The 26968-nt window shown below is 40.7% G+C and overlaps 1 protein-coding gene across 3 annotated transcripts in view; it reads left to right on the top strand.

Moving 5' to 3' along the window:
- Pappa2 (pappalysin 2) overlaps positions 1-26968 on the top strand; it is a 221801-nt gene that overhangs the window by 136656 nt on the left and 58177 nt on the right. For all 3 annotated transcript variants that reach the window (XM_070034409.1, XM_070034410.1, XM_070034411.1), the window contains 3 exons: positions 9072-9243; positions 13012-13186; positions 14257-14470. In XM_070034409.1, coding sequence (XP_069890510.1) covers positions 9072-9243; positions 13012-13186; positions 14257-14470 — 561 coding nt within the window. The remainder of the gene's footprint in view (positions 1-9071; positions 9244-13011; positions 13187-14256; positions 14471-26968) is intronic.

The raw sequence follows: 26968 nt of genomic DNA, 5'->3' as shown, positions 1-26968 counted from the left end.
CTGCTAGGTTCAGACCCCAGTATTTGGCCAGACCTCTCCTTCTGCTCATTTTACACACCATTTTCAGATTACCTCCCTTTTGATGTCCTCATGGAAGGAAGAGCTCTTGTCTTTCACTTAGGGACTATAAGTTCAAACTTTTGCTTATTCTTTAGCTCTTCATGTTTTCCTTCTAGCAAAAGTTTTCTTCTTAGTGTTCTAGGGTGATGGGAAATGTTCTTTCTTGTTGCTGGGAAAGGCACTATAGAAATGAAATATGTATTACATTTCTACTCATTTGATTATCTTCTTCCCCAGAGCAGTTTAGCAAATTAACGTTGAATCTGTTTTTGTTTCTGCCCAGTTTCTTTTGAGCAAGGAAAGAATTATAGCTGTTCAATTGTTCCCTAGGTTTCTTGCCCAACTTTCTTTTCCCAGAATGATTTACCCATAAAATCAGAGGGAAGGTTCTCCACCAACTAGAGAGGAATTTTATTCCCCTGCCCAGTGACAAATGGTCCAGTGAACAACAGGTCTGCATTAGGAGACACACTGCGCTGTTTGAGTCTCTTGAACTGACTTATCCCAGGGAAATATAAGGGAATTTTCTTATAAGGGAATTTTTTAATGGACATTTTCTCACTTGAAGCTTATTGAAATATGGCAAAGTTGATTTATCATATCTTTTATTAAAACTAAAGCATTGACATAGCTGACATTGTTCTTAGGCAAAGTTAGCAACAGGTACACCAACTGAAGAAGAGCCATGGCTAAAATCTGACCCTAAGGAATAATAATTTATTTATTATTTCAAAGCAATATGTTTGAAACAAATGTCTTCCCAGTGAGTCACCACAGCGTCTTAGATATTACCAATAGCAATTATTTTTATAAAGCCTTGATAAACCTTTAAGAGTCTCTTTAAAATATTAGTACCTGTGTGTTAGTGGCAAACATGTTTTATGTCTTTATCAATTAGATATACCATTATCTTCTCCTATAGATATTTACATTTTACACAAATAGATCAAGGTCCCATTGAAATGTAATCTAGGCACTTGAAGTTTGGAAGGAAAATAGGAAAAGTGCATATAGTACACAAAAATATATGAATTAAAAGTGCCAGCTGAAGGCTGGCTATGTCAGTTTGGTCTGTACTCATGAAAGACGGTAAAGATGGAGAAAGCACAGAAAATAAAAATAGACTTCTGTCCTTTTTCCAGCCTGTCAAATAGGCAGACTCTATTGATAGATTTGACCATAGTTCTGGTTGGAACGACTCTCAGGCCAGGCCTGCTTTTTGTTCCACTATAGCTGTAGGGACAACAAATCTGGCAATTGGAGTGGTGGCAAGGCCAATTCCAGATCCCTCTCTCCTATTACTTTGAGATGCATTATCTAATCTCACCACAGGATTTTAGTACTATCTTTTCCTTCTTTGGGCTTTATAAGCAAGGTAGTTCTTAATGTTTAAAAGACCCAAAGTATTAGGAAGAGCAAAAGAACAGAAGCCAATCATATTCCAAGTCTGTTGCCAACCAAGTGATGGCAAATTCTGGGTTTAGGAGATCATGAAAGCAGCAAGGTGTTCTGTCAGGGGCTCCAGAAAGTTATTCAGGAAAGACTCCTCAAATGACCTAGCATACCTTGTTGTTCCACTGCTGCATACAAATTTGAGAGCTATGAAAAATACTGGCACAAGATCTCCATTTACCTCTAGCTAGAGTTTAGACCACAGATAGTTCAAGCTCCCCTGCCTTCCTTCCTTCCTGTTGGTGCCATTCTAAGAGGAACACAGTCAGAAGCTTATGCCTGTTAAACTTTATCCGCATTGTGTCTTAGTGCCACATGTTTTACAGTTCCCCAGGCTTAGGCTGTGAATGTGGCCGTGGCAGAGGAAATGTCACTCTCAGATGAATAGTTTCATTGGAACCCACAGATGACTCAAAGGCAGGGGAAGGAGTCAACAGCGCAGTCCTTTGGGGGTTCCAGTGGTCATTTCATATTAAGAAGTACACCTTCTGGAGGTAGCTACTGCCTGGGGAAATTAGAGGATATGTGTATGGAGATCTTGACTTTTTTCTGTCATTTCAAATGGGTGATTCTGCTTCTCCGGGCAAGTTCTAGGAAGCCTAAGCTCTGCAGGTTAAGCCAGTAACTGAATTACATTGCTTCTTTCTCTGGTATTCCGCAGCTTTTTTAATTGACATGAAAATTTTGAATTTTGAAACTTAGTGAGGCATGGCTTTTGAAAGGGAGCACTTTGGGCTGTTTGATGTAAATCTGTTTCTCTTTAAAAGGACCCTTGGATGGTACTTGTGGTATTACTGCCAGGCATGGTTAAAGAAAAAAACAAATGATAATAACCTATGCCCAGAATTAGAAATGAGCAAAGTGAATTACCCAGGACTGGGCCACCAATGTCCAGTCTTGAACTTTCAAATAGGTCACATTCTAGGGAGAGAAAGACATGCCCCAACAGAGCTATGGTGAAAATCCAACTGTGTGCCGAGGCTTAAATGATCAGGGACAACCTCCAAATTACTGGGGGTGGGTGACAGGAATAGAAGGAGGGTGTGCTGGGTGCAAGCATCTGTCATTTCTCTGCATCATAAAGGAATAATCTGAATGATTGCAGAGATCCTGTCTTCTTCAAACGAGAATCAAATCTTGGAGAGAACAAATTGAATCAATTTTTCTGTCCTAATTGATTTGATCCTTCAAAGTACCATCATTGATTTGCCCAAGAAGCTGGTTAGCAATGTATTTAACATGTAATCTGGCTCCTGTTCTACAAAGCAGAAATGAAACTTGTGGAGATGGAGAGCCAAAGTGGAGACTGCTTAGACTGGTTTTGAAAAGTAGCAAAATTCTCTGAGAATGAATGCTATTATTATTACATTTGGTTTTGCAGTTAGTAGTGGGAAGATTAATGAGCACTCAGTCTCTTCCAGTCCATTCTGCACTCTGTACATCTCCTCTGTTGCCAAATCCAGAGCATGCATTCCTTCTGAACCCACTCCCTATTCTATTAATAGGAATCACCAAAATGGAGAGAAATCTGATCCCCATTTTTTATTATTTAGCCATAACAGAGCTGTTCTAGAGAAACCACTGGGTTTGCTATTTAGTCAATGGTGGTAGTTTTTAGATAAAGGCAATGCAGTATTTTGTTCAGCAAAACAATTGAAAAATTGAGACATTAAGTAAAGGATTTATATTGGGCAAGAAAGATTCTAAGAGGATCTGCATTCCCTGCCACATCCTGTCTGTTCAAGGGCTTTCTGTGCTCCCACACCAATACCACCATCACTTCATCTGTGAAATTAAATACCATGTTAAAGCTGGAAAGGATTTTTTGATTGAACCTAGTTTAGCCCTGTCATTTTGCAAATTTGCAGATGGAGGGCCAGAATGATTGAGAGACTTGCCCAAGGTCATAGAGGTCAGTAGGAGCAAGCCAAGACCAGAACCAATGTCACATGGTCTTGTTCTACTGCTCTCTTCCTCATACAAGGCTATTTCTTGAAAGGTGTGGTAGAGATGCAAGCCAGGGAGTTTCTTTCTCACTAACCTAGAGTTTAGAAAAAAACAAAATGAAGTTGTGTCAGACATGTCTGGACACCCTGGAAAGGGTGGGTTATTGACTTTAGAAAAATGTGTGAGCTGTTGTAATCCTGCTTTTGAATTTGGGCCCAAGATTAATAAATCTTCTTTGTTGTTATGTTACAGTCTCAATGCTATAGGAAGAGTTGGAATACCCCATTATTAATTTGGGACTCTTTATTTTCCAAAGTGAGGAAATGTGGGTTACATTATCTTTCAACTCCATTTCAGTTTTAGCAGTCTTCCATTGTTAAATGTCTCCCTACTCCCATTTTCACAGTAGGAAATGGGGTTTCTAGCCCATAAACTTTTCTCAAACCTTATATGAGAGAATCAGGAATTTCAGTTTTGACTGACTGAGTCTGGAATACTGACCTAGCCTTCTGAGGTCTTCCAAGGTGGCCAGAGTCTCAGAGGTAACTTGGTCCAAAGCTGCAGGGCAGCTGTAAGGAAAACAGCCTGGATTTCCCTCATTTTTACAGGAGCTACCCAGCTTCTCAAATGTGGACCTGGGCAATAAGTGATGCCAACATCCCCACAGTGGCCTCAAGGACTGGAAAACTAATATCATATGTTTGGTTTGGCTTCCTGTGGGAGTCAGCTTAAGAGTATGTGAGTGAATTTGCCAGTCTGTCTATAGAGAATATTTGTCTTCAGGTGTCAGCCTTAACCTCCTCTTCACTTGCCATAGAAACCCTAGGAATACTTGAGAGTCTGACTGTAAGATATCTTTAGACAAAGCTATTGATTCCTTTCAATATAGAGTTGTCTTTGTTGTTGTTCTGCAGTATTAGGGTTTAAGCTGAGAATAAGGCCTTGCTATTGTGTCTCATATAGTGATGGTGAAGACTGCAGGCCTCACTGATGGAACTATGCCATCAGAAGTGGAAGTTTCTCAGATCCGAGCATCATTTGCATGCCCAAACAGCCAAGGAGAAATCACACATGATCATTTATTGTAAGATATTGTTAAGACATAATGAGGATGGGAACCCAGAAACAACTTCACTTTAGAGGAGGTTAAAATACATGTTATATAGCAATTCTGCACTTGAGTGCCCTTTAAGGAAAATCCAAAACAGAAAACAATTAACAACAAACATCCCATTGAGCACTATGGCTTATACCTGTAATCTTTTGTTACTCCGGAGCCTGAGATCTAAGGAGCTATCAGATAGCAGATAGCTTGAACAGGAAAGTCCATAAGGTTCTAATTTCCAATTAACCACCAGAAAACCAGAGGTGGCACTGTGGGTCAAAATGATAGAGCACTAGCCTTGAGGGAAATAAGCTCAGGGATAGCATCCAGGCCCCGAGTTCAAGCTCTGTGACCACCACCACCAACAACAAAATAATATTCCAATGACTTTTCAGTAGGGACCAGAAGAAAGATGGTAGAGGGTTCAAAGAGAAATAGTAAAGCTAGAATGATGGTAGGTACCCTTTTCTATTTGTGATTCCAAAGGACCTACTGACTTAAAACTCAATCATAAATTCAACCTTTTGGCTTGAAACTCTGTCACTTGTTAAGATGGAAATATCTATGAATCACATCTAATTGGGAATATTTTTTTTTTGTTGGTCATGGGGCTTGAATACAGGGCCTGGGTCTGGGTACTGTCCCTCAGCCCTTTAGTTCAAGACTAACACTCTACCACTTGAGCAACAGTGACACTTCCAGCTTTCTGGTGGTTTGTTTTATTGGAGACTATTGTCTCATGGACTTTGCTGCCTGGGCTGGCTTTGAACAGCGATTCTCAGATCTCAGCCTCCTGAGTAGCTAGGATGACAGGCAGGAGACACCGGCGCCCAGCTTGATTGGGTCTATTCTATCCCTACCTGAGAACATAATGTGATGAAGTGGGGGAAGGGGGGTGCAAAAGAAAGAAAGAAGCATATTTATCAGGGCATTTTGCAGGTAGCCACAGCTAAACAAATATTTCTACCTTGAATTGCTACCGTTTAAAAAGAAAGCTGCTCAAAATTAAGAAGAGTGAATAAATATCCCCTGCTCCTGCCTGCCTGCCTGTCCTCTAAGAGATCCTTGGTTTACTTGGCTGATATTACTTGCTTCTGAGCTGGACAGAAAGCAGCAGAAAGGCAACCTAGAGCTGGGCCTGAGCTGGGTCTGGAAATGGGAGGAACTGAGATCCAGTCTGAGGATTTTTCTCTGGCTTGCTGTGTGGTCCTCTAGCTAGTTTCCAGATGACTTTAGTTTCCTCGTATGTCTAACTAAGATAAACACCTAACTTCCTACATCTCTGGGTGTCATTTCTGTCACTTTCATTAGCTTTATGGAAAAAAGAGCATAGGGATAAATTCTTAGAGAAAATTTGAGATGAATTATTTGTACTGCTAACATCATCTTTATGCTATGAGAACTTGCATAGGATTAAGAGCAAGAGTAATGGGAGGAAGGGATAAGAGAACACAGTACACTCACTCTAGAAGCAGCCATTGTAGTGCTTTGTAGTGTTGGGGTACAAGGGAGAGAAGTCTACAATTGGTACCAGATGCCATCAGAAACTAACGACCTGACAAACACCGTCCTCATAAAACAAATTCCTTCAAAAAGGAAGCAAATGGAAATATAAGCTAGTGAAAGAATTTGTAGCCACTGCCCTAAAACCATTTCTCACTTCATAACTAGGACTTTGGTTCCCCTCTCTCTTTCTCACTCTCTGTTTCTCTCTGGCCTTAGTCATATTTCATGCCACTTTTCCCTCCTGTGTGCTTCTGTCTTGCTCTTTCTTCTCTGCTGCTAATGTTGATAGACTCCTCCAACTGTTGGAGTGATCAGAGATCAGAGCAGCAGCCTTCAGTACAGCTCAGCATCTCCTCCATAGGAGAAGGCTCATGCACAGTGTTTGCTTTCTGTCTTGTCACAGCATGTGTTTGTGCTCAGTAACCATGAGGATTAACTACATGATGTCACTAAAAACAGCACACCCTCTTTTGCCTGAATTTCTTGGCAATCAGTTGATATGAAGCAGCGTGTTAATGGCTGGGTTTTCCAATGCTTCCTGTTCAACTCAATGAGGAAGATACTGTATTTGGGGCACAGTAGTCCATAGCATCTGTGGAGTTCAGAGTTCTTCACATCCCTGGAGACTTACACTCCATATTTTATACCCAATAATCAGCATTAGATTTGGGGAACAATGCTGATTCATTAAGAGCCATCCCTCCCTCCACTCATATATTTCTCCCTTCATCAGGTTGATAATTGATACTGTACCATCACAAGGAAAAGCTAGAATACAAAGGAGTAAAATGTGTTCCCTCATATCATTTACCTCCAATGCCTACATCCTCTATCAAGTATGTGTAAAGGAAATGAGAATGTCCCTGGAATATGGTTTAAATCCAAAAAGTTTAAGGTCAGGGACAGCAAATTAATCACAGTCAGATCAAATCTGCCCTTTGGGAAATGCTGCATTTTAATCAACTTTCAATTATCTAAGCCACTATGTGCATATGCAATGACATTTTACTTTCCACTTTCTTAAATTATTGCCCAGCTTATTGATAAAATCGCTGACTAATACAATCTAGAAGCAAACAACACATTATTGATGACAAGTGGTTATCACTTTGATTGATAGTTAGGACCAGTGGCAATGACACACAAAACAGGAAAACACCTTGTTAATGTCCTTCACTAGACTGTGAGTTCTCTCAGAGCAGCATCCTTATTATATCACTAGTGCTGCGATCAATACCTTGAAAACAATGAAGTGCTTACTAAATGTTTATTAATGAATGTATAAGTAAAGCATTATTAGATAATTTTCTTATTTCAGATCCTTATCTGAAATAAATATAATTTAGCAAATTTTCCATTTTGATAGCCAGGAGCTTACTTGTTATCTATACTACAGTACAAACAAATTTAACCAGTAAACATTTCTTATATCTACTACGGCAAGGTGTGTGGTGAATATAGAGATGGGTAAGAGGAAATATTTGTCTTCCAAAAGTTTATGCTCCAGTTAGGAGATTGGAAGACATTCAGATATAAATTTTCTTGTGGGTTAAGAAAATAAGTTAAGCCGGGCGCTGGTGGCTCACGCGTGTAATCCTAGCTACTCAGGAGGCTGAGATCTGAGGATCGTGGTTCAAAGCCAGCCCGGGCAGGAGAGACCGTGAGACTCCTATCTCCAATAAACCACCAGAAAACCGGAAGTAGTGCTGTAGCTCAAGTGGTAGAGCGCTCGCCTTGAGCTGAAGAGCTGAGGCACAGCTCCCAGGCCCAGAGTTCAAGCACCAGGACTGACAAAAATAAAAGAAAAAGAAAGAAAATAAGTTAATTTAAGAACAATAAAATAACATATACAACAGAAAGTAAAAGAGATCTTAGAAAGCAGGGTTGTTTTTTTTTTTTTGTAACTTCACTGAGGGAAGAGAGCTGGAGAGACTTCTTGAAAAAGAAGGCCTTTTTAATAAATAAAGCCAACAAAGGCAAAGAGGGATCAGAAAACTAAAAAGAGCTAACCTCCAACTGACAACTGGGAGGTATTGACAGTAGAGTAGCAGAGAAAACTAACTAACATGGAAATGAATCAACCTTATAAGATATTACTCTAATTATCTCATTTCATGGGAATGAGTGACTCCCTCCAGTATCTAGTAGAACCAGGATTCAAAGCCATTCTCTTTATGCTGATTTCCAGTCTCTGGTTTGGCCATAGAAGGAGTGTTGTACTCTTCTTGCTCTACTGCATTCTTACTGCTCTTGTAGTTCAGACTGAGCTTCCTTGAAGTCTGGGGAGTTTATCTATCTCTCCTTTTCCTGAAGGTTGGCCCTAATGATCCAGGAAATAGCTTTCTGCTGAGGGAATGTCTCTCAAAGTACCTAGCACGTTGACAAACGTGTGATGGGGATTCAATATGTGAGATTTTCCACTTAGCACAGGCGGTGAGTGGCTTATACTGGTCGTTAATGGTGTGTACTACTATGACTGTACAAGAAGGTAAAATATTTTCAGATGAATCAGTCAACAGCTGTTATTGACTTTGGTCATTTCATATACCCAGGCCTTTGTTGTAGGACCCCTGGGGCAGTCCTGTTATCAAGCATCCAAAAGGTTGATGTTGACACAACAAAGGGTCTCCAAGATCCACTCCTTAGCTCGTTCTGCATCTATTCTGATTGTTTGGGAACCAACCAATATTTGAATATCTTCCCTTAATCGAGATCACCCAGTACTCTTGGGAACCTTTCTTTTCCTTCATCCCATCACTATTTGACTTTCCTGGAAGAGCCATGATAAGTTGGTGAATTCTTACTTGTTAATTGATATCATTTATATGATGCCTCATAGTTCCAAGTAATACAGGAGAAAACGACAAGCTCAATGGAGTTTTGAAGACTAAGTTGTTCAGAGTAAATTGCTAGAGGCATTTCTCACAGGAACCACTGAAATCCTTGCTGCTGCGCATTGAGTCTCACCCAGTCCTGCGATGTTGTGTTTCTGTCATTCTAGCTGTGCCCATTGGCTTTGTGGGGACCAGCGCAGCTGTGCACCCATGCTGTTTGAGAACACAGAAAAGGTGAACTGTTCTTCTAGCAGCCCTGGTCAGCTGGAGTGTGCTATTACCTGTCAAAAGGGGTTTGTCCTACAGACCAGCAGGGGGCAGCAGCTCAGGCCTATGCAGGTGAGTTGGAATCCTCTGAGTAGCAGGGCCAGGTTTTCCAGAAACTCATGCACTTCTCCCTGGCTAGACTAATGAGGAGAGGGTGTTTTAATTTTTTGCCCTAACAAGCAAAGAGGAGTATGGCTTAATAGAAATGTAAGGTATCTAACAGCATGTGTGAATCTGATTAACCAGGATGTAAATTTACCCTCTAGGAGGGCAATACATAGCCATGCTCATTCCACTCTCCTTTGTTTTTATTTTCCAGTCAGAAATTATATGTCTCCCTTTCTTTTCCTTCAAGGTAAAAATGCAAAACATAGACATGTGCATTATTTCTAGGAACAACAGTTGCAACTAACTTGTCTGGGGTTCATTGTCCATTCCTGACCTCTGTCTTCTCTTTTGCCAAAATAGAGAAATACAGACTAATTTCTCTCTAAAAGCATTAAGATGTCACAGAGGCAGAGATTCTATCAAGATGCTAGTTTTGGTTGAATTTTCCTGATTTCTACAAGCCCCATTATTCCAAATATCTACTGTACCATTTTCAAGATCTCAAGGTATGGTGGAGGTAGTTAGAATATGTTAGTTATGAGCATTACTTAGGAAAGCAATTTGGATGAAATTTTGGTTCCCCCATGTATTAGGTATGTACTTTAAAAAAAGCAAGCATTGTTACCCTCTCCTTTGCTTTTCTCCCCCTATCCTGACAAGAAATGTACTCATTACCTTACTGATGTAACTGTAACCTCTCCGTACAGCCTCTTTACAAGAAAATATTTTTTTAAAGCAAACAAAAGAAGCTATAATCTCTTTAAGCTTATTTCCACATTTGTAAAATAATCAGGACATTAAGGATTTAACTCATTGACTTACTATAATGACTAATGGGCAATTGTTTTAAAGCTCTTAGAAAAATGTCACTCACTAGCTGCTGTTGGGTCTCCATTATTATAAGCGTGAACATATATTCCCAGCTTTAAGGGCTTTGTTTTCTGTCATTCTTTTAGAGAGGAGTTTTAAACATGGACAGAACTTTTAGAAAAAGTGAGAATATAATGAGACATACATAATCAGGCAGATTAGTGGTATTTAAGTAGAAAATTAAAAGATGTATATTAACATTAGAAAAGAGTGAACTCATGATTATTGGTCAGATGTCAATGGTTTGTATAATTGAAATTTTTTATCTTGTGCAATTGATTGCTTAACAGGTGGTAAGCCTGTGAAAGAATTTCATATGCTTAGAGATGGTCAGAATTTAAAGGGCTACTCACATTTCAGAAGGTTTAAGACTTGTCTAGACTGAATCAATTTTAATTATCTTGAGGGGTCAATTCCTTTATGTGGTATACTTTACTTGAAAAGAAAGAACATCTATCACCTGTTTTGCAACTCCAACAAAGGTATGTACACACTAAAAACAAAGTAGAAGATATTTTAAAAAGAGTGAAAAAATATAGGGACAGAATTAATATATGTGGTAGGTTATGGAGAACCAAGAAGAGGCAATGTTGGCAATGCCTTCCAATTAAGATCAAAGGACAATTCCTAACAAAGTCAGGAGAATACCCAGGCAATCTATGCAGGATTTGGTGATGATCTTTAAGTGATTCCTGGCTTGTTGTGGGCAGAGCCAGGTTTCCTGAATGTGATAAACGTACCGGGGTCAGAGCCCTGTTGGAAGGAGAGAGATGGACAGTCACTATCTGCCAGCCATGTGATACAGTCAAGCAACACAGCTCTGCAGCTGACCAGCTGCTCGCATCCAAATCTGGCCCCATTAAGGAAATTATACAACCCTGACTGGTGATCACAAGACAGTAGGGACATTTGCTTTTTGTTGACACAAGAACTGAAGCTAAATAGAAAAATGTGTCTGGCTTGTCCTTCTGGCAGACAACAGAGACACACTGGGAAGCAGTGGGGAAGAGCTTGCCAGGAGTTGGTGTCGGGGGTGACAGGTGCCTTGGGCAGTCACTGGGCGTTTAGCGTTTGTGCCACTGTTGCCTTCTGACAGGATAGCTGTCTCAGCCGCAGATACTCCCTTTCCACTTTTGACCTTTAACCCAGCTTCTGGAGTGACTGTTGTACGTTTCCCAAAGGAACAGAGAACTTCTGGCTTCTAGGACCTGTTCATTTTCATCTCCATTCCATATACTTCTTCTGTCCCTTTGTTTCTCCTTTAGTGAAACTCCCCTAAATATTCTCCTCAGCCCAAGAGTGACCGTCCTCCTCCAGAGCTGGAGGATCATAGCATGTGGCTTGACTTCATGTAGTTATATTTTCCTTTCTAAAATTTATGGTAAAGGTGTTTTGCAGAGGGGTTGCAGTTATATAAGTAAGGCAATAAGTACATTTCTGTTGATCATTGCTAACCTCTCCCTCGTTTTCTCCCACTCTCCCTCTCTCCCTTGACTCTCCTCCTCCCTAAGTTATAAAGTTCATTTCCAACATAGTATCTTGTGAATATCCCTGTTGCATTGGTTCACGCTTTGTCCTTTATCTCACCATTTTGTTAATCTCCTTCTCTTCTCCAAATCAGATAAACATATATACAAGACACAGGGTACCAAAATAAATGAAGGAAAACAGAAATAACTTCACACAGCACATTAGAAAAACAAAACTAAAACAAAAATACCTCTTGTTTCCCTATCTTAGAATTCATTTTGATTACCATCGTTTTATATGGTCATATAGACATACCTATTGAGCTATTGTGACAAAGAAAATTGCATCTGCATTATTTTATTTATTTCCTTTCTGCCTTTTCTCCTTTTCTCTCTCTTTCCAAGTTTTGACATCTTTAGACATATTCTTAGCTACTTCTTCAGCATGAGATTTACTCTCCTGGTTGATTTTTAGCTCCTGAAGTTTTATCTTTCTTAACACCTTCCACTTCTAGCTACCCAATAAATAATCTCTTTATTTAATTAATGATTGTATTCTAGGGCTGCCTGACTAAAATGGCAGGCCCTGGACATAGTTGGACTCACTCCCACTTAACCACTTTGGGTACCTTCTAAGTTCAGCTGTTCTTAGATACTATGTCCTTCTCTCAGAATTATTCATTGGCTTATAATAAGGTATGGCAGGACATGAGTGACAAAGCAGGCAATTTGAGAAATTTTAATAAAAAGACTACTCCTAAAGGTTTAAGAAGGATCACAGGAGATATACAGTAGCCAGGGAGTAAAGGGCTCAGCTGTCACCCTTAGTCCTGAACAGTCAGTGAGGAGCCGCAGAGGCCATGAGGAGAAATAACATCAGCTGAATGGAAAGATAGCCAAGGATGACCCAAGGTGCCGACACTTCCTCCAGAGAAAGCAGGAAGAATAAGCACTCAAGTCTCCCATTTCCACCCCCATCTCCAGGTTCCTTCCACAGAGTCCTAGGACAAAACCAAATACAAGGCAGAAGCATAAAGCCTGCAGGAGCTAATGTCTTTGGGTGTAGAAGAGGGGGAAAGGAGCAAGTGCATGGCAGCCAGCAGAGGTATCTGAGCACAGCACTGCCATTTAGTGATTCTCTTGCTTAGACAAGCTCCTTTCATCAGCATCGTACCCAAGTGTTGTGAGCTGCTGAAGTAGAACTGCGAGGCCTAAGAAGAGACAGAGGCATGATTGTTTTATCTATATTAAATTTGGGTGCAAATGATCGTCGGGACCCTTCAGAGACCTGAAAATTATGTTTTGGATATGGCTCAGTGGTGGAGCATTTCCCTAGCAAAGCCTGATAATTATTCTGATAACCTGAAAGAAATGAATTCTCTGTCATTTCTAGGAGATTGTGCTCACCTGTTTCTCCGGGCACTGGGACCAGAATGTGAGCTGCGTTCCCCTGGACTGTGGCATCCCTGACTCATCCTTGGTGAACTTTGCAAACTTCTCCTGCTCCGAAGGCACTGAATTTCTGAAACGCTGTTCCATCTCCTGTATCCCACCAGCCAAGCTCCGAGGTATTGTCTGACCAGCTGGGAGGATGCAGGTTCTCCTTGGCCTCTGGGGGAGAAGAGGCTCACTCTTTCTTTATCTCTACACGGTTTCTACCTGCTCTCCTGTTATGCATTCTCCTGATAACCAGGAAAGCCCCAAAAGACAAACCATTCTTTGTCCTTGATCACCTAGAAAGCTCAAGGTGACTGTCCTGGAGGAAACTCAATTGTCCTTATATATGCATAACCATGGTATATGGCACCATGTTTGTTTTAAAATTAAATATGTGTAATCATTCGATGGGTTAGATGTGATTTGTTGCGATTATATAACTTGCCTCTGGCCGCACTGCTACTAGAGATGGGGTGGATTCTGCTTTCACTGGCTCCTATACCTTGCTCTTTTCCTCACCAAGCCTCTCAGATTTGGATGTGTCTAACAATTATGTGTTACCCATGCAAGTTCCCAAGTCTTACTCTGAGACATTCTGATTTAGTGGATCTGGAGTGGGCTGGCTTAGGCTATTGTGAATAGTCCATCGTTTGTACTTGGAGAAACTGAGGCCTCTGATGGTTAAGCTGCCTGACTTAACCCTAACTCTACCCTTTAAGTGCTTAGGCAGGTTACCAAACTCTAATTTCATTTTTTATACAACAAGGAATAATGACTGAATCCAGTTTATATGATTTTTACTTGAGATCTGTGCAAGTTAATACAGACACAGTGGCTGCAATACAATAACACTATATAAGTGTTATCTGCTACTGTTTTATTATTATCTATGGTTACTGTCACAAAAATATTTTTATCATTTGTGAGAGGGAGCAAAGAAGATAACAATTTTTGGTTCTAAGCATTCTTTCATTCAAGCCAAAAAAATACTTATATGACTTCTGCACAGGAGATCCCATTGGCTCACACAGCTAATAACACATAGGATGAACATTTGATGCAAGACTTTAGAGACACTGTTCAACCAAGAACAATGTGATGATTGGAAGAATGTCAATGTATCAATATGTATCAATGATTTTTATTTTTTCTGCTGAACTCTCTGTTCTGAGTACCCTATGCTTCTCTTTTCTGCAATCAGGACTGAATCCATGGCTGACCTGTCTTGAAGATGGGCTCTGGTCTCTCCCTGAAGTCTACTGCAAATTGGAATGCGATGCTCCCCCCGTGATACCAAATGCCAACTTGCTTCTGCCTCGCTGTCTCAGGGACAACCAGGATGTGGGTACCATCTGCAAATATGAATGCAAACCTGGCTACTATGTGTTGGAAAGTGCAGAGAGTCAAGTCAAGAAGTAAGTTGCAGTTGTCTTGGTCTTCACTGTCTTTAACTCATGTATACCTTGCTCCTCTTGCATTCATTTGCACATGACAGATCATTCCTCTGCAAATGATACCGATACGCCCACTCCTTGTGTATTTTTGTCTGTGCAATCTCTCTTTTTCAATACAGATATATTAACCAGTCATGAGAGGAAAGTGATTTCAATTCTTTCCTTTAAAATATTCTCTCTCATAGGAGATTTCACAGTGTCACTTAGGTGGTTTATTTTAAAGAATTTCGGCCCTACTCATCATTTTCCTTGAAAGTAAGCATTAATTAGGCTCCTCCTGAGTGCTTGGCGTGTCATCTAAATCCAATCCTGTGCTGGTACAACCAACCTTATCCATACATAACCCACGCAGCATTCAGGGAGAAACTGCCTGGTTTGGACCAGATACTTAATAAATGCATGATGCAGAGAAGATTTCTCTCTCTGTTTCACTTTCTTATCTATAAAACTGGATGATAATAAATTCTACCTGATAAAGCTGATTTAGTGACTTGTTGAATTAATATGTAGAAGACATACAAGTCAGTGAGCTAATTTTCAAAACTGAAAATCAACCACCACGTAGTGGTTTTTGCATTGTGATCATAATCTTTATGCCTTCTTTTCCCTGAACTCTGGTTGTCCACTCGGTGAGCTATAGAGAGAAGAGCTTTCCTTTTGAATATGCAGGGTGGGGAGGGAAGAAATGAAAGATTCACAGCACAAGTTAAGATGAAGGACTTTCAAGAGAGTCCGGCTAGGGTGCATTCTTCCTTCACCAACTGAGGAACTCCTGGCACGTTACCTGACTTGGATTCTCCATCTCCTTTTAAATGGATGATGACACTCATGCCTCAAAGTGTTGAGTTGAGGATTAAATGAGATAATCATATCCAGTACAGCACCGGGTTTATGCCAATTACTCAATAAATGGTTTCAGAAAAGAGACTTTGTAACAACAAATAGTAATAATCACAATAACTTTCAGCAAAACGAACTCCATGCATTTTCCTACCATTCATAATGTAGTTACAGCAAATATAAATAAATAAATAAATAAATTTCTTACTCAAGATTTAGTTGAAAGGATAGGTCTTCTTTTTGTTAGCTTTTTATTGTCTTGAAATAGCGACAGTACCCACCCATACCATTACCAATGATGCCAGCAGATACAAACTTTGCTATAAACTAGTCTTCTCTAAGCAGACAGAGGAAATGGAGGAAGCTTATTCTCTGAATCATACTCACCCTTCCTCTAGTTGACCCCAGACATATTAACATGAGGTCTATCGTAGTGGTACAGCCAGGATCAGGGACTAGCACATAGAGGAAGCCATAACTGAAGAATAAGGGATGAAGTGCAAACCCTTTCTGATTCTCTGATTCTCTCAGCTCAGGGGGGAAGAACCAGGCTGATTAGAATGTGAATAATACTGATGAAAAAAGTCATAGGATGCTCCCTGTGCTTCAGTGGAGTCTAGCAGGTACTATAAACAGTCCAACAGCTAATAGCACATTTGACCACATGTTTCATCGGCTCTAGATGCAGAATGCTTTTCTTGATACACTCTGGCAACAGTGTGTATCCACATAATTTTCAAGGGTTATTGCAACTGGCTTGAGGACTGCAGTTTTCTTGCCTTATTTTTCTCCCCACTGCTTTCTCTCCTTGCCTGTCTTTGCACAGACCAGCATCCCTCTCTGCATCTCAGATACCTGCAGATCAGTTAAGTCAGGAGTAATAAAGAGGGGCAGAAGTATGTCAGGACCAGGAAGAATTAAGAGATGAACACCAGCATTCTGGGCCCATGGCTGACCTTTATGCTGGGGAAAAATGAGGTCTCTATCCAGATCTCTGGATGTTCTACTTCACCCCTTCCATCTATCTGCCTGGGCAGGGGCACTTGAAAGTCTTTCGTGGACACAGCTTTTCTGGTTGAGAAACTGGATGCTTGCATCACAACATGAACATCAGTTAGGGCTTAAACATTTACATTTGCAAGCACTGTGCTAAGGAGAGATTAAATTATTTACTGTGCTGTGTAAACTGATTAAATCTTAGTTTGCACCTGTTTATATAGCAGGCGAGGGACTGGTAATCAGAAGTGTGCAAGTTGGGTATAAATCACTGTCACTTGTCACTTGTGTTTACCTAACAGACTGTGTCAGCCTTGTTCTTCCCATGTGGAAAAAGCCCAGTGTTGTAGAAATGGGGCCCTGAAACCCTTCCTAGGACATGAGTGCATGAAGAAAGTGGGCAGAGGAATCAGCCCACAGAAATCAAGAGCATGCTTATTTTATGCCACTCTACAATATAGTGGGAGAAAACACAATTACTTGATGGCTAGATTTGTAACTTGTTTACGTGACTGAGCAATATATTCAACATCCATGTGTCTTAGATTTTGTCTCCTTATTACAAAGGATAGTAATGAAGTCCAGCAACATTATTTTGCAGCTGATAGTTGTATAATTCACCAAAATCATTGTATAAATGATTAAATTTAGTACATATGCCATATTCTTATCTGTTACTCCTTGCTTATTTCTTTTGTAAAAGAAGTGTAATTTTTTCCAAGTCTTTCCATTTCCTTATAAAGGGTGCAATATCATTCTTTCTAATGGAAGAGTAGAATTCAATTGTGTGTACAAATATAGATATGTATGTATATGTATACATATATAGTCTGATTTGTTAGTTTTTCTGTCTTTGGGAAGGTAACGGGGTGCCAAGAAAAGGTGGGACAAAGGGTGAATAAATGCAGCAATGGTCTTCCCTAGGCATTCGATTGAAAATGAACTATACAAGTTGTGGCTGAAGAATGAAGGGAACACTGGGAGAGATCAAGGGAAGGGGGTGACACTATTCAAAAAGAAATGCACTCATTACCTGACTTAAATAACTCATTACCTGACTTGTATAAATGTATCCCCTTTGTACATCACTTTTACAATTATATATATACATATATATACATATGTATATATATGTGTGTGTGTGTATATATATATATATATATATATATATATACATATAAATACTAAAAGTAAGGAAATGGGCTTGGAAGGTGGTAGAGCACTTGCCTTGCATGCATGAGGCCTTAGGTTCGATTCCTCAGCACCACATAAGCAGGAAAAAAAGCCAGAAGTGGCCCTGTGGCTCAAGTGGTAGAGTGCTAGCCTTGAACTGAAGAGCTGAGGGACAGCACTCAGGCCCAGAGTTCAGGCCCCACGACTGGACCCCCTGACCAAAAAAAAAAAAAAAACCAGAAAATGACAACCAAAATATGAGCAGAATGTGTTCCCACCTTCTTTTTCCAAAATCTGTGTTCCAAGAGAACAGAAAGCCACGTGCTGGCTCTGACTTGATCTGAGAGCTCTGTTCCAGCTTCATTCATTCCACCTGGGGATGGCAGGAAGGCATGTTTGCCTTTACACAGTGAGTAGCACTCTGCTTCTTGAAAGTCTTCCTCCTGTGTTCTATTCATGCTCACACGTCTTCCTTTCTAACAAAGAGACAGACAGAAGGCAGCTAGTGCACAAAACATCTTCCAGGCTCCTGCCCTCAGCCGCGTACAACTGCATCCCCCCTCCTAAACTTTCTAGCACTCACCCAAATAGCGCTAAAAAGCTGGGCATCAAAATCCTATCACATGAGCCTTGGGGGAGCATTTTATGTTCAAACCATAATCTTCCTTTGCAGCACTAATAGTATGTGGTATAACACTTGGAGCGGCTACAGTGACCTCTCATGAGAGTAAACTATCACTGGCGTGAACAGCATTTCCCCTGCAATGGACTATGTAGTCAAATTGTGTCGTTCTGTAGGTTTTGGTGTGTTGAATGTAGTTTTGACGTTTTATCATGGATTGATTGGACTACAACTGTACTGTTAAATCAAAGGATATCTTTCTATCCAATTGTAGCGTCCATGCAGTGATAGTTTGAAAAGCTTCCTATGCCAAAGCAATGTGTAACCAAAGTCACTGTTCTCAAGGAAACTTTGTTCTTCTTAAACAATATCTGTCATGAGCTTGTTTTTGTTTTTAAATTTCTTTATTGTTATTGTAAAGGTGATGTACAGAGGGGTTACAGTAACATAAGTCAGATAAAGAGTATACTTCTTTTTGAACAATGTCACCCTTTCCCAGATCTTGACTATCAGTGTTTTTTTAAAGAAAGCCTAGAGTAAACTTCCATCTATTTTCAAAATTACTGTATTGGCCCTTTTGTATGGCAGATTTTGGCATGTCATTTTTAGGATTCTTATTTCGAAGGTAATAGAGAAAATACAAATAGAACTAGAACCAATAAGCTTGCAAAAATGTCATGGATAAGGGAGCATTTACCTTTTCACAATGTATAATACACACATTTTCTTTTAGACTCTTTCCATTTTCTTCTATGTAATTTACTTCCACATGCACATCAACATTAATCATTCCTTTGTAATTTCATTAGCCTGACTTCCTAGGAAGCTAAAATAAATGTTTTTAACTTATATTTTATCAAAGAGACCATATTATAGTCTCGCTTATCATTCATGGCTGCTTTTTCTCATTACATGTTATCTTTACCTGTGAAGGTTAGGTTAACCTCATTAAGGCCCATAATTAATTTAGCTTCTAAAGAAAATGTTTCAGACTTCTCACTTACTTAGACATTTTCTCCTTCCCTACATAATTCCTGAGAATGACATCAGATGATATAGTAGTCAGATCTTCTTGAAGGTAATTGCAAATAGCCATGCTTTTTATTTTGACTTGAACTCTGGGCTTGGGCACTCTCCCTGAGCAACTTTTGCTCAAAGCTAGCACTCTACCACTTAAGACAAAGTGCCATTTCTGGCTTTTTCTGTGATAAATTGGACACAAGAGCCCCATGGACTTTTCTCTTAGTATGTACTTTTCCAATGCACATAAAAACTATTTAAGTTCTTTTTTTTTTTTTTTGTCTGTCGTAGGGCATGAACTCTGGGCCTGAGTGCTGTCCCTCAGTATTTCAGCTCAAGGCTTGTGCTCTACCACTTGAGCCACAGCACTACTTCTGTTTTTTCTAGTGGTATATTGGAGATAAGAGTCTCACGGACTTTACTGCCCAAGATGGCTTTGAACCACGATCTCCAGATCTCAGCCTCCTAAGTAGCTAGAATTACAGGTGTGAGCCACTGGCACCCAGATCATCTAAGTTCTATAAGCACAATTGTAGATCAAGACTGGGTTCAGTAAACCTTAAATCACAATTACTTATTTTTGAACATACTTTTGGCTAGTGAAAGCCTTCAGTAGAGCTCTGTCTGATCTAATTTCAGGAAAGAACCTGGATATGTACTTGACCGACCCATCAATACACACACATAGATTAGTGTAGCAGAGAGTTAAAAATGTAGGTGTTGGTGTCTATTCTATTGGTTTGTTGACAATTATGGTGGCAATGATTACTTGTTGTGTGCCATGTGCTAAGTATTATATATACATATATGTATATATATCCATGTATTTCTCATGGCAATAATATATTTTATATAAAATTTTAGTAAAACTTTCTGTAGTAATGCAATACCTGTCGCTACCGCCTCGACCAGCAAGGAAGACGCGACACCGGACTCTTCTCTCTGCAGTTTATTCAGGACCTTTTAGTAATCTTCTGACCCCAACCCCGGGGAGAATTCCCCACAGCCTTAAGTACCCGCTGGGTAGCCAACCCTGATATGCCACGTGGGAACCACCAATAGGTTCAGGTGTGCGGAAGCAAGCCAGATTCTTTGCCTTAGCCATATCAGGAGTTGTTTACTACAGAGAGCACTTGCCATCGGGAAGGCGGAGGGCGGAAGCTGGCACCATCTTCCAGGTGCGGCCTCTCACAGCTCTCTACAGTTCCCCCTTTTTTGTTTAAAGAACACAGATGAGAACAGAGGTCTGATCCCTGTTGTGCAATTGCAAGGACTGCATACAAGCCTTCTCCCAGAGGGCGCCTTCTCTAGGGATGACTCAGCCTGTCCATTGATTCGTTTTTCACAAGGATGGGAAAAGGCGAATCGAACCCGTGTGCAATCAAACATGCTCTCCTCGAGGGCAAAACTCATGCCTCTCGACTGCAGTACTTTGGCTTTGCAATCTGTGTTCATTGTTTTAGGGTGGCAAGCCACGCTTAGGGGGACTGACCTGCTCCAATGACTGTAAAGGCTTGGATAATCATGGCTGCACTGCGACGCTGAGAACCTCTAATTTGGCAAATGCACCACAGACATACCAAGGAGGCTAACACCAGGAGGCCTGTCAGGGCTCCCAAACCTGCCCCCTCCTTGAGATGAATCATAGCAGCGGAGATCCATGAAGATAACCCCTCCGCCAATCCGGCATCCACTCGGGTCGAGTTCACCATGACGATGGCAACCCTGAGCTGTTCCATGAGGCTGTCGAACTCCCCAGTTCAATTACCTAAAAGATAACTAAACAACTGTTTAGACAAATTTGCAGCATTTTTTGAATAGGTTTTTTCCTGGGCCTGAACTCTGGGCCTGGGCGCTGTCCCTCAGCTCTTCAGCTCAAGGCCAGCGCTCTACCACTTGAGTCACAGTGCCACTTCTGGCTTTTTCTGCTTATGTGGTGCTGAGGAATTGAACCCAGGGCCTCAGGCATGCAAGGCAAGAGCTCTACCACTGAGCCACCTTCCCAGCCCCCTTCTTCTGGGTTAATTGCACCACAGCAGCAGCTAATCCAGCATTAGTTAGTGGTCCGCCCAGCTCTCTGCAAACTTTCATCCATGCTTCTAGTCCCCTATTCTTATATGGGGTTATGGTGGCTCTGCATTCCTTAGTGCACTGCTCGTAAACAAGCTGTTTAATTAATGGCATGGCTGCATCTGGGTCACCAAAAATTCTGCCAGCAGCCTCGACCATACGAGCAACAAAGTCCGAAAACGGCTCCATAGAGCCCTGCAGGATTTCGGTGAGATTGCCACTTACCTCGCCTTTATTTGGTAAGGCCTTCCATGCCTTTATGCCAATTTTATTGATTTGTTCATAAACTTGGACCGGGTAGCCTATCTGCTGATTGGTGAATCTCCCCTGTCCAAGCAGCATATCTCTGTCCCAAGCTGGGTTTCCCCCAGCCTGATTGGCCGCAGCCTCTTCACTAGCAAATTCAATCAAAAAAGCCTTCCAATCTAAATACTGACCTGGGCTCAAACAAGCTCGTGCGAGCCCACTCCAATCACCGGGTGTCATGCAATGTCTGTTTAGGGCCTCCACCTGGGCTACAGTAAAGGAGGCTGTGATTCCATATGTCCTCCCAGACTCAGCTAAAGATTTTATAACCTTAAAATCTAAGGGTTCATGATATCGCTGTCCCTGTGGATCCTGAAATATTGGACAGGCTAGATGTAACTCGGTTCTGACCGCTTTCCACACGCCTGGGCTGAAAGAACAGCTGGGGCTGCCACTTCCGGGGTCCTCCGCATAGAGTGGAGGGGCTGAAGGTGTGGCGCGGTGCACGGAGGGCGTGCATTCGTCTTTATCTGGGTCCTCTCTCTCCTTCCCTTTCCTCCTCTTTCTTATCTTCGTTTTTTCTATTTGTTCTATGAGTGATTGTAGTTCCTCTGAGTCTGTAGACTCAGAGGTCTCTAGTTCAGCAAAATCAGGGTATGACCCCCCCCCCCTGCTCTCCTCCTTTTCGCTGTCTGCCCTTTCCGATCTTTCTTCCTGCAGCATTTCTAAGGCGGCCTGACCATTCTCTACCGCCTCACTGCAACGCTGGTCCTGGAGACAGCCTCTTATCAGTTTCCATATTGGTCTCACTCCGCTCTTAAGTGTTCCTTGTTCAGAGGCAAAATCTAGGTCCCTCCCTAGTTTCTCCCAAGAGGCCACCGTGAGGCTACCGGAGACAGCGAACCATGGGGCAACGATGTCACATTCATTCAAAAATCTCTCTAAAGTACTCTTTTTTATTTTTAACTTTTTTGAGTGCAGTAGCTCATTGAGAGCCAAAAAAATTGGGTGCGAAGAAGAAGCGCCCATGTTTTAAACATTTAAAGCTGGTAAACAAACTTTTACTTTCACTTTTGGCTACTCTATTGACTAGCCCCTGGTTCTCACTCTCTCTTTATCTACCGAGAAGAGCAAAAATCCCCCTGCTCTTGTGGTGGATTCCCTTTACCTGGGAACTTACTCCCCGCTCTTGTGGCAGATTCCCCTTTTACCTGGGGACTTACCCCCGCTTTTGTCGCGGATTCCCCTTTTACCTGGGGACTTACGGGTGCACCACCCTGACCGCAGAGAGTTCTGAGTCCTCGTTGGGTTTATGGCTGAGTCCCCGTACGGGCCACCACGTGTCGCTACCGCCTCGACCAGCAAGGAAGACGCGACACCGGACTCTTCTCTCTGCAGTTTATTCAGGACCTTTTAGTAATCTTCTGACCCCAACCCCGGGGAGAATTCCCCACAGCCTTAAGTACCCGCTGGGTAGCCAACCCTGATATGCCACGTGGGAACCACCAATAGGTTCAGGTGCGCGGAAGCAAGCCAGATTCTTTGCCTTAGCCATATCAGGAGTTGTTTACCACAGAGAGCACTCGCCATCGGGAAGGCGGAGGGCGGAAGCTGGCACCATCTTCCAGGTGCGGCCTCTCGCAGCTCTCTACAAATGCCTTTTTGTATATTATTTTTGTATATTATTATCCCCCAGTGCAGATGAGAATACCACAACTCAGAGTGTGCTATAGCCGTCTCATGATCATTCAGACAACAGATGGCAAACACGAGTTTTGAACCATCCTAACTCAAAAGCCTAGGCTCTTGGTTTGCAATACTTTTTATCTTAAATATTTCAAGTCATTTCTCTGGACCTCTTTTCCCTTTTTGTAAAATAAAACCTTGAATGCTTATACTTCTGAAAATCTGCTCTACTATACTTTTTAGCAAATAGAGCTTTATTAGATCTTCTTATTTGTTTTCTTTTCATAAAGAAAACAAATTTGTTTTCTTTTAGAATTAATAGAGCTTGCCTATGTGGCCCAGGTCCAATGCCTTGTACTGCACAGGGTATAAAGAGAAGTTGTTCTAATTTAGATAGGCATGGTGCTGCATGCTTGTAAGCCCAGCACTCAGGAGGAAGAGCTAGGAGGATCATAACTTTGAGACTATCTTAGGCTACCCAGTGAGACACTATCTAATAACAAAGCAGAAACAACCAACTATTGACACAAATCAAAAGACTGTATAGCACATTGGCTTTGGAGGTAACTGACATAATTTATTAACATGAGAAAAAAATCAGTGATTGTAATAAATACAAATTTGTGTACTTCAATGCTAGATTCTTAGAAAACATTTAGAGAACTAGAATAATTCTTAGAGAAGTATTTGTCTAAATAAACAGAATTTTATTTTCTTCATTGGCTGTGTTCTGGTGACTTATTCTCCATTCATATAAAAGAGAAAGGGATCTAGGTTTCCTTTGAGAATAGGATACTAGGTACATTTTTGAGATTTATGGGCTTGAGTTTAGAAATTACACATTTTCACTAAAATTTCTAAAGAATTATTTTAGTTAAACTATGAAGAATTTCTTTCATTCAAGATTTGTATCCTGCTTTCCTAATTATACAAGCTTTGGAGTTAGTGAGATGTAAATTTAAATCCTAACTCTGCTATATGTTAGTTCTTGGATGTTAGTAAGTCACTGATATATAGTGAACATTATTATACTTATTTGCAAAGTGGAGATAATAAGAGCACTTACAAGTTTTTGAGAATTAAATGTGGCAAAATGCTAAAGAAACCTTCTGGCCACCACCAGCATCATGATTATCATCATTACTACCCCTACCCATCACCATTATTATCACCACCATTACTGATAGACTACTGCCAACAGCACCACCCCATCCTCACTACCACTACCCCTCCATCACTATCATTACTATAACTGCCATCCCCACCTCCAACAGCATCAGGATCATTATCAACGGTTATCACTAACATGATCTTCAGCAGATGAAGGGCCTTTGTAAATTAACTTGTACTTACTGGATTGGATTTCTGACATTAAACATTTAAGAATAAATAGTATCAGCTATGATGATTTTGTTTTTTATCAGTGGCTGTTTTCTCCTCTTTGTAGTTGGTTCTTATATTCTAGAACAATAACTTAGAGATCAGAAAGACAGAATTAGAATTCAAAGGAAGAGGGTACAGGTCTTTGATTGCTAGATGGGAAAGTAATTGTCCCTTCCTAAATAAAAGAAATACACATCCCAGCACAAAGTTCATTAAGAGGAAAAAATGTACTTTCCTCTTTCAGTTAGACCCCTCTCTATATGTTTTATATTAAGCCCTGGTCAAGTCACTGAGTTGTACACATACTACAGTAGCTGTAAGTAGATCATAGAAGGAATAAAATGGAGGAAAGCAATCTAAACAAATGTGAATATACATCTGGACATACTTTAATAAGTAGGGTTGCAAATGAAGTTAGGCTCATCTGGAAGGCAAATCACCAAAACAGGTCTTAGACATATGATGTCAATATTTAATTTCCCCTTCTTTTTGGACAATAGCTCAAACCTCTGAAGTTCCATTGGTTTTATGCCACCATAGTAAGTGGGCTAGTTGGCCAATGAACCAAAAACATGCAGCAAGGTAATACTAAAAGTTAAATATTCTGGATTTATAACTTCTAAAAGTTGCTAAAGCAAGCTAGTGACACATATATTGTGTGCATATATATGTGACTAGATGCCAAACCTTTATACCTGTTTGCATGTCTGCATGTGATACATTCATAGATCCATGCATAAGTATGTGTGTATTATCTATGATCTTCCAAGAAAGGGAAACATTGATCTCTGTATGCTCATGCACCTGTAAGAAATACAAATTTGTTTTCTGTCCATTAACACTTTGTCTGACTTTATAATTAGCGGTTAGAGTAAATACATTCAAAGTTTGTCCTAGGAGTACACAACTCTCCTGCCATTGTAGGATAATGTGAGCTTTGAGCGAATGTATTGCAACTTCTTTTGATTTCAGTGAATGAAACTCTGCTCAAAGCCTTGGCCATGCAAATTTACACCTGGGTATAGGCCAGCTCACTGCTACAGGATTTACAGGGCTGGCAACTGGCATACAGATCCTCACTTCAAACACAGCACATGCTGCACTTGTAGATGTCCTTGTAACCTCAAATCCTAAGCTACAGGGCATCTTATTAGATAACTTTCTATGCTACGTTGATTGAAAATTTTTCTATTAACTGAAAACAAATTTTGACTAGGAGTTCTTTACCTATAAACCAATAAGACTTTCCTTAAGCCTTAACTTTACACCCTGATGCTTTCTTATTTCTTTTCCAGCCTCTTGCTCTGCTTGTTTCAGGCTTTGCTAACACTTTCTTTAGCCTAATGTGTGAGCATGTGGTTGGTGATCTTGCCATTACTGTCTAACGATGGGGTCAGGCCAGGCCAAACTGATTCATAAACTGCCTCCCTGTGGGTTTCTGGGTGTGACAGAAATCTGAAGAACTAAGTAGGGTGGGAACACTGAGTAGAATGTTAACATCATGCACTCATCACACACAGTGAGGAGAGAAAGAGAAGACAGATAGACAAAGAAGCAGAGACAGAGATGGGTAGATAGGTGAAAGAGTAGTGTCGGGCTGAGTAGATCCTTCGGTCATCAGGGAGAATGATTTCTGCTGCTTGGTAAGCATGTAGCACAGTTGTGGTACTGGTTTAAATACACTAACTTACATGATCTTCTAATGAGGCTGTTAAGAATGCATGATCACTCCTATTTTTCAGATAGGAAAGAGGAGCACAAGAATTTATTTCAAGCTAATGATTTATAAAGAGGCCAGGCTGTAGTTCCAGCATTAATTTTATTTCACAGCATGTGGTTTCTACCACTCAGACACATGTATTTCCCGAAGAGAATCACCTGGTGCAACCACTAAAAGCTTGCTGAAGGGTCACTGTGACTTCTGCCTTCAGACAGGAAAAACTGACCAAGAAAATGTTCATCATCCATTTTCTCTTCAGCCCACATCAAAGGATGTACTGTCAAGGTGGTGGATGAGTGAATTCCTATGTGAGGTGTGTGTGTGTGTGTGTGTGTGTGTGTGTGTGTGTGTGTGTGTGTGTGTGTGTGTGTGTGTGTATGTACACATGCATGCACTTATATACCTGTGTGTACTTCCAATCACATTTCACTTTGAGTGGAATTAACTAACAGAGATACAATTATGCCTTGAAGAAAAAAATACCTGTGCCGAAACTTTTGAATATAGACAAAAGATTTCTCAAAAATGAGAGAACTTAGAAGATGGAGTGAACATATATAGTTCATGGTCCTTCTCTGCACCTTTATTTTCCATTGGACTCAATCTAGGCTCTCTTCCTGAACTGAGTCCTTCCTATTACAGAGGAAAAAAGGAGTGAGAGAAAGAGAATGCTTCACTTTGCTAACACTTTGTCAAATCTTGA

Source organism: Dipodomys merriami, unplaced genomic scaffold, assembly GCF_024711535.1.
Source record: "Dipodomys merriami isolate MVZ:Mamm:240054 unplaced genomic scaffold, mDipMer1.0.p SCAF_24, whole genome shotgun sequence".
NCBI lineage: Eukaryota > Metazoa > Chordata > Mammalia > Rodentia > Heteromyidae > Dipodomys > Dipodomys merriami.
The sequence above is the reverse complement of the archived record's forward strand: the minus strand, read 5'-3'. Positions and strand labels throughout refer to the sequence as shown.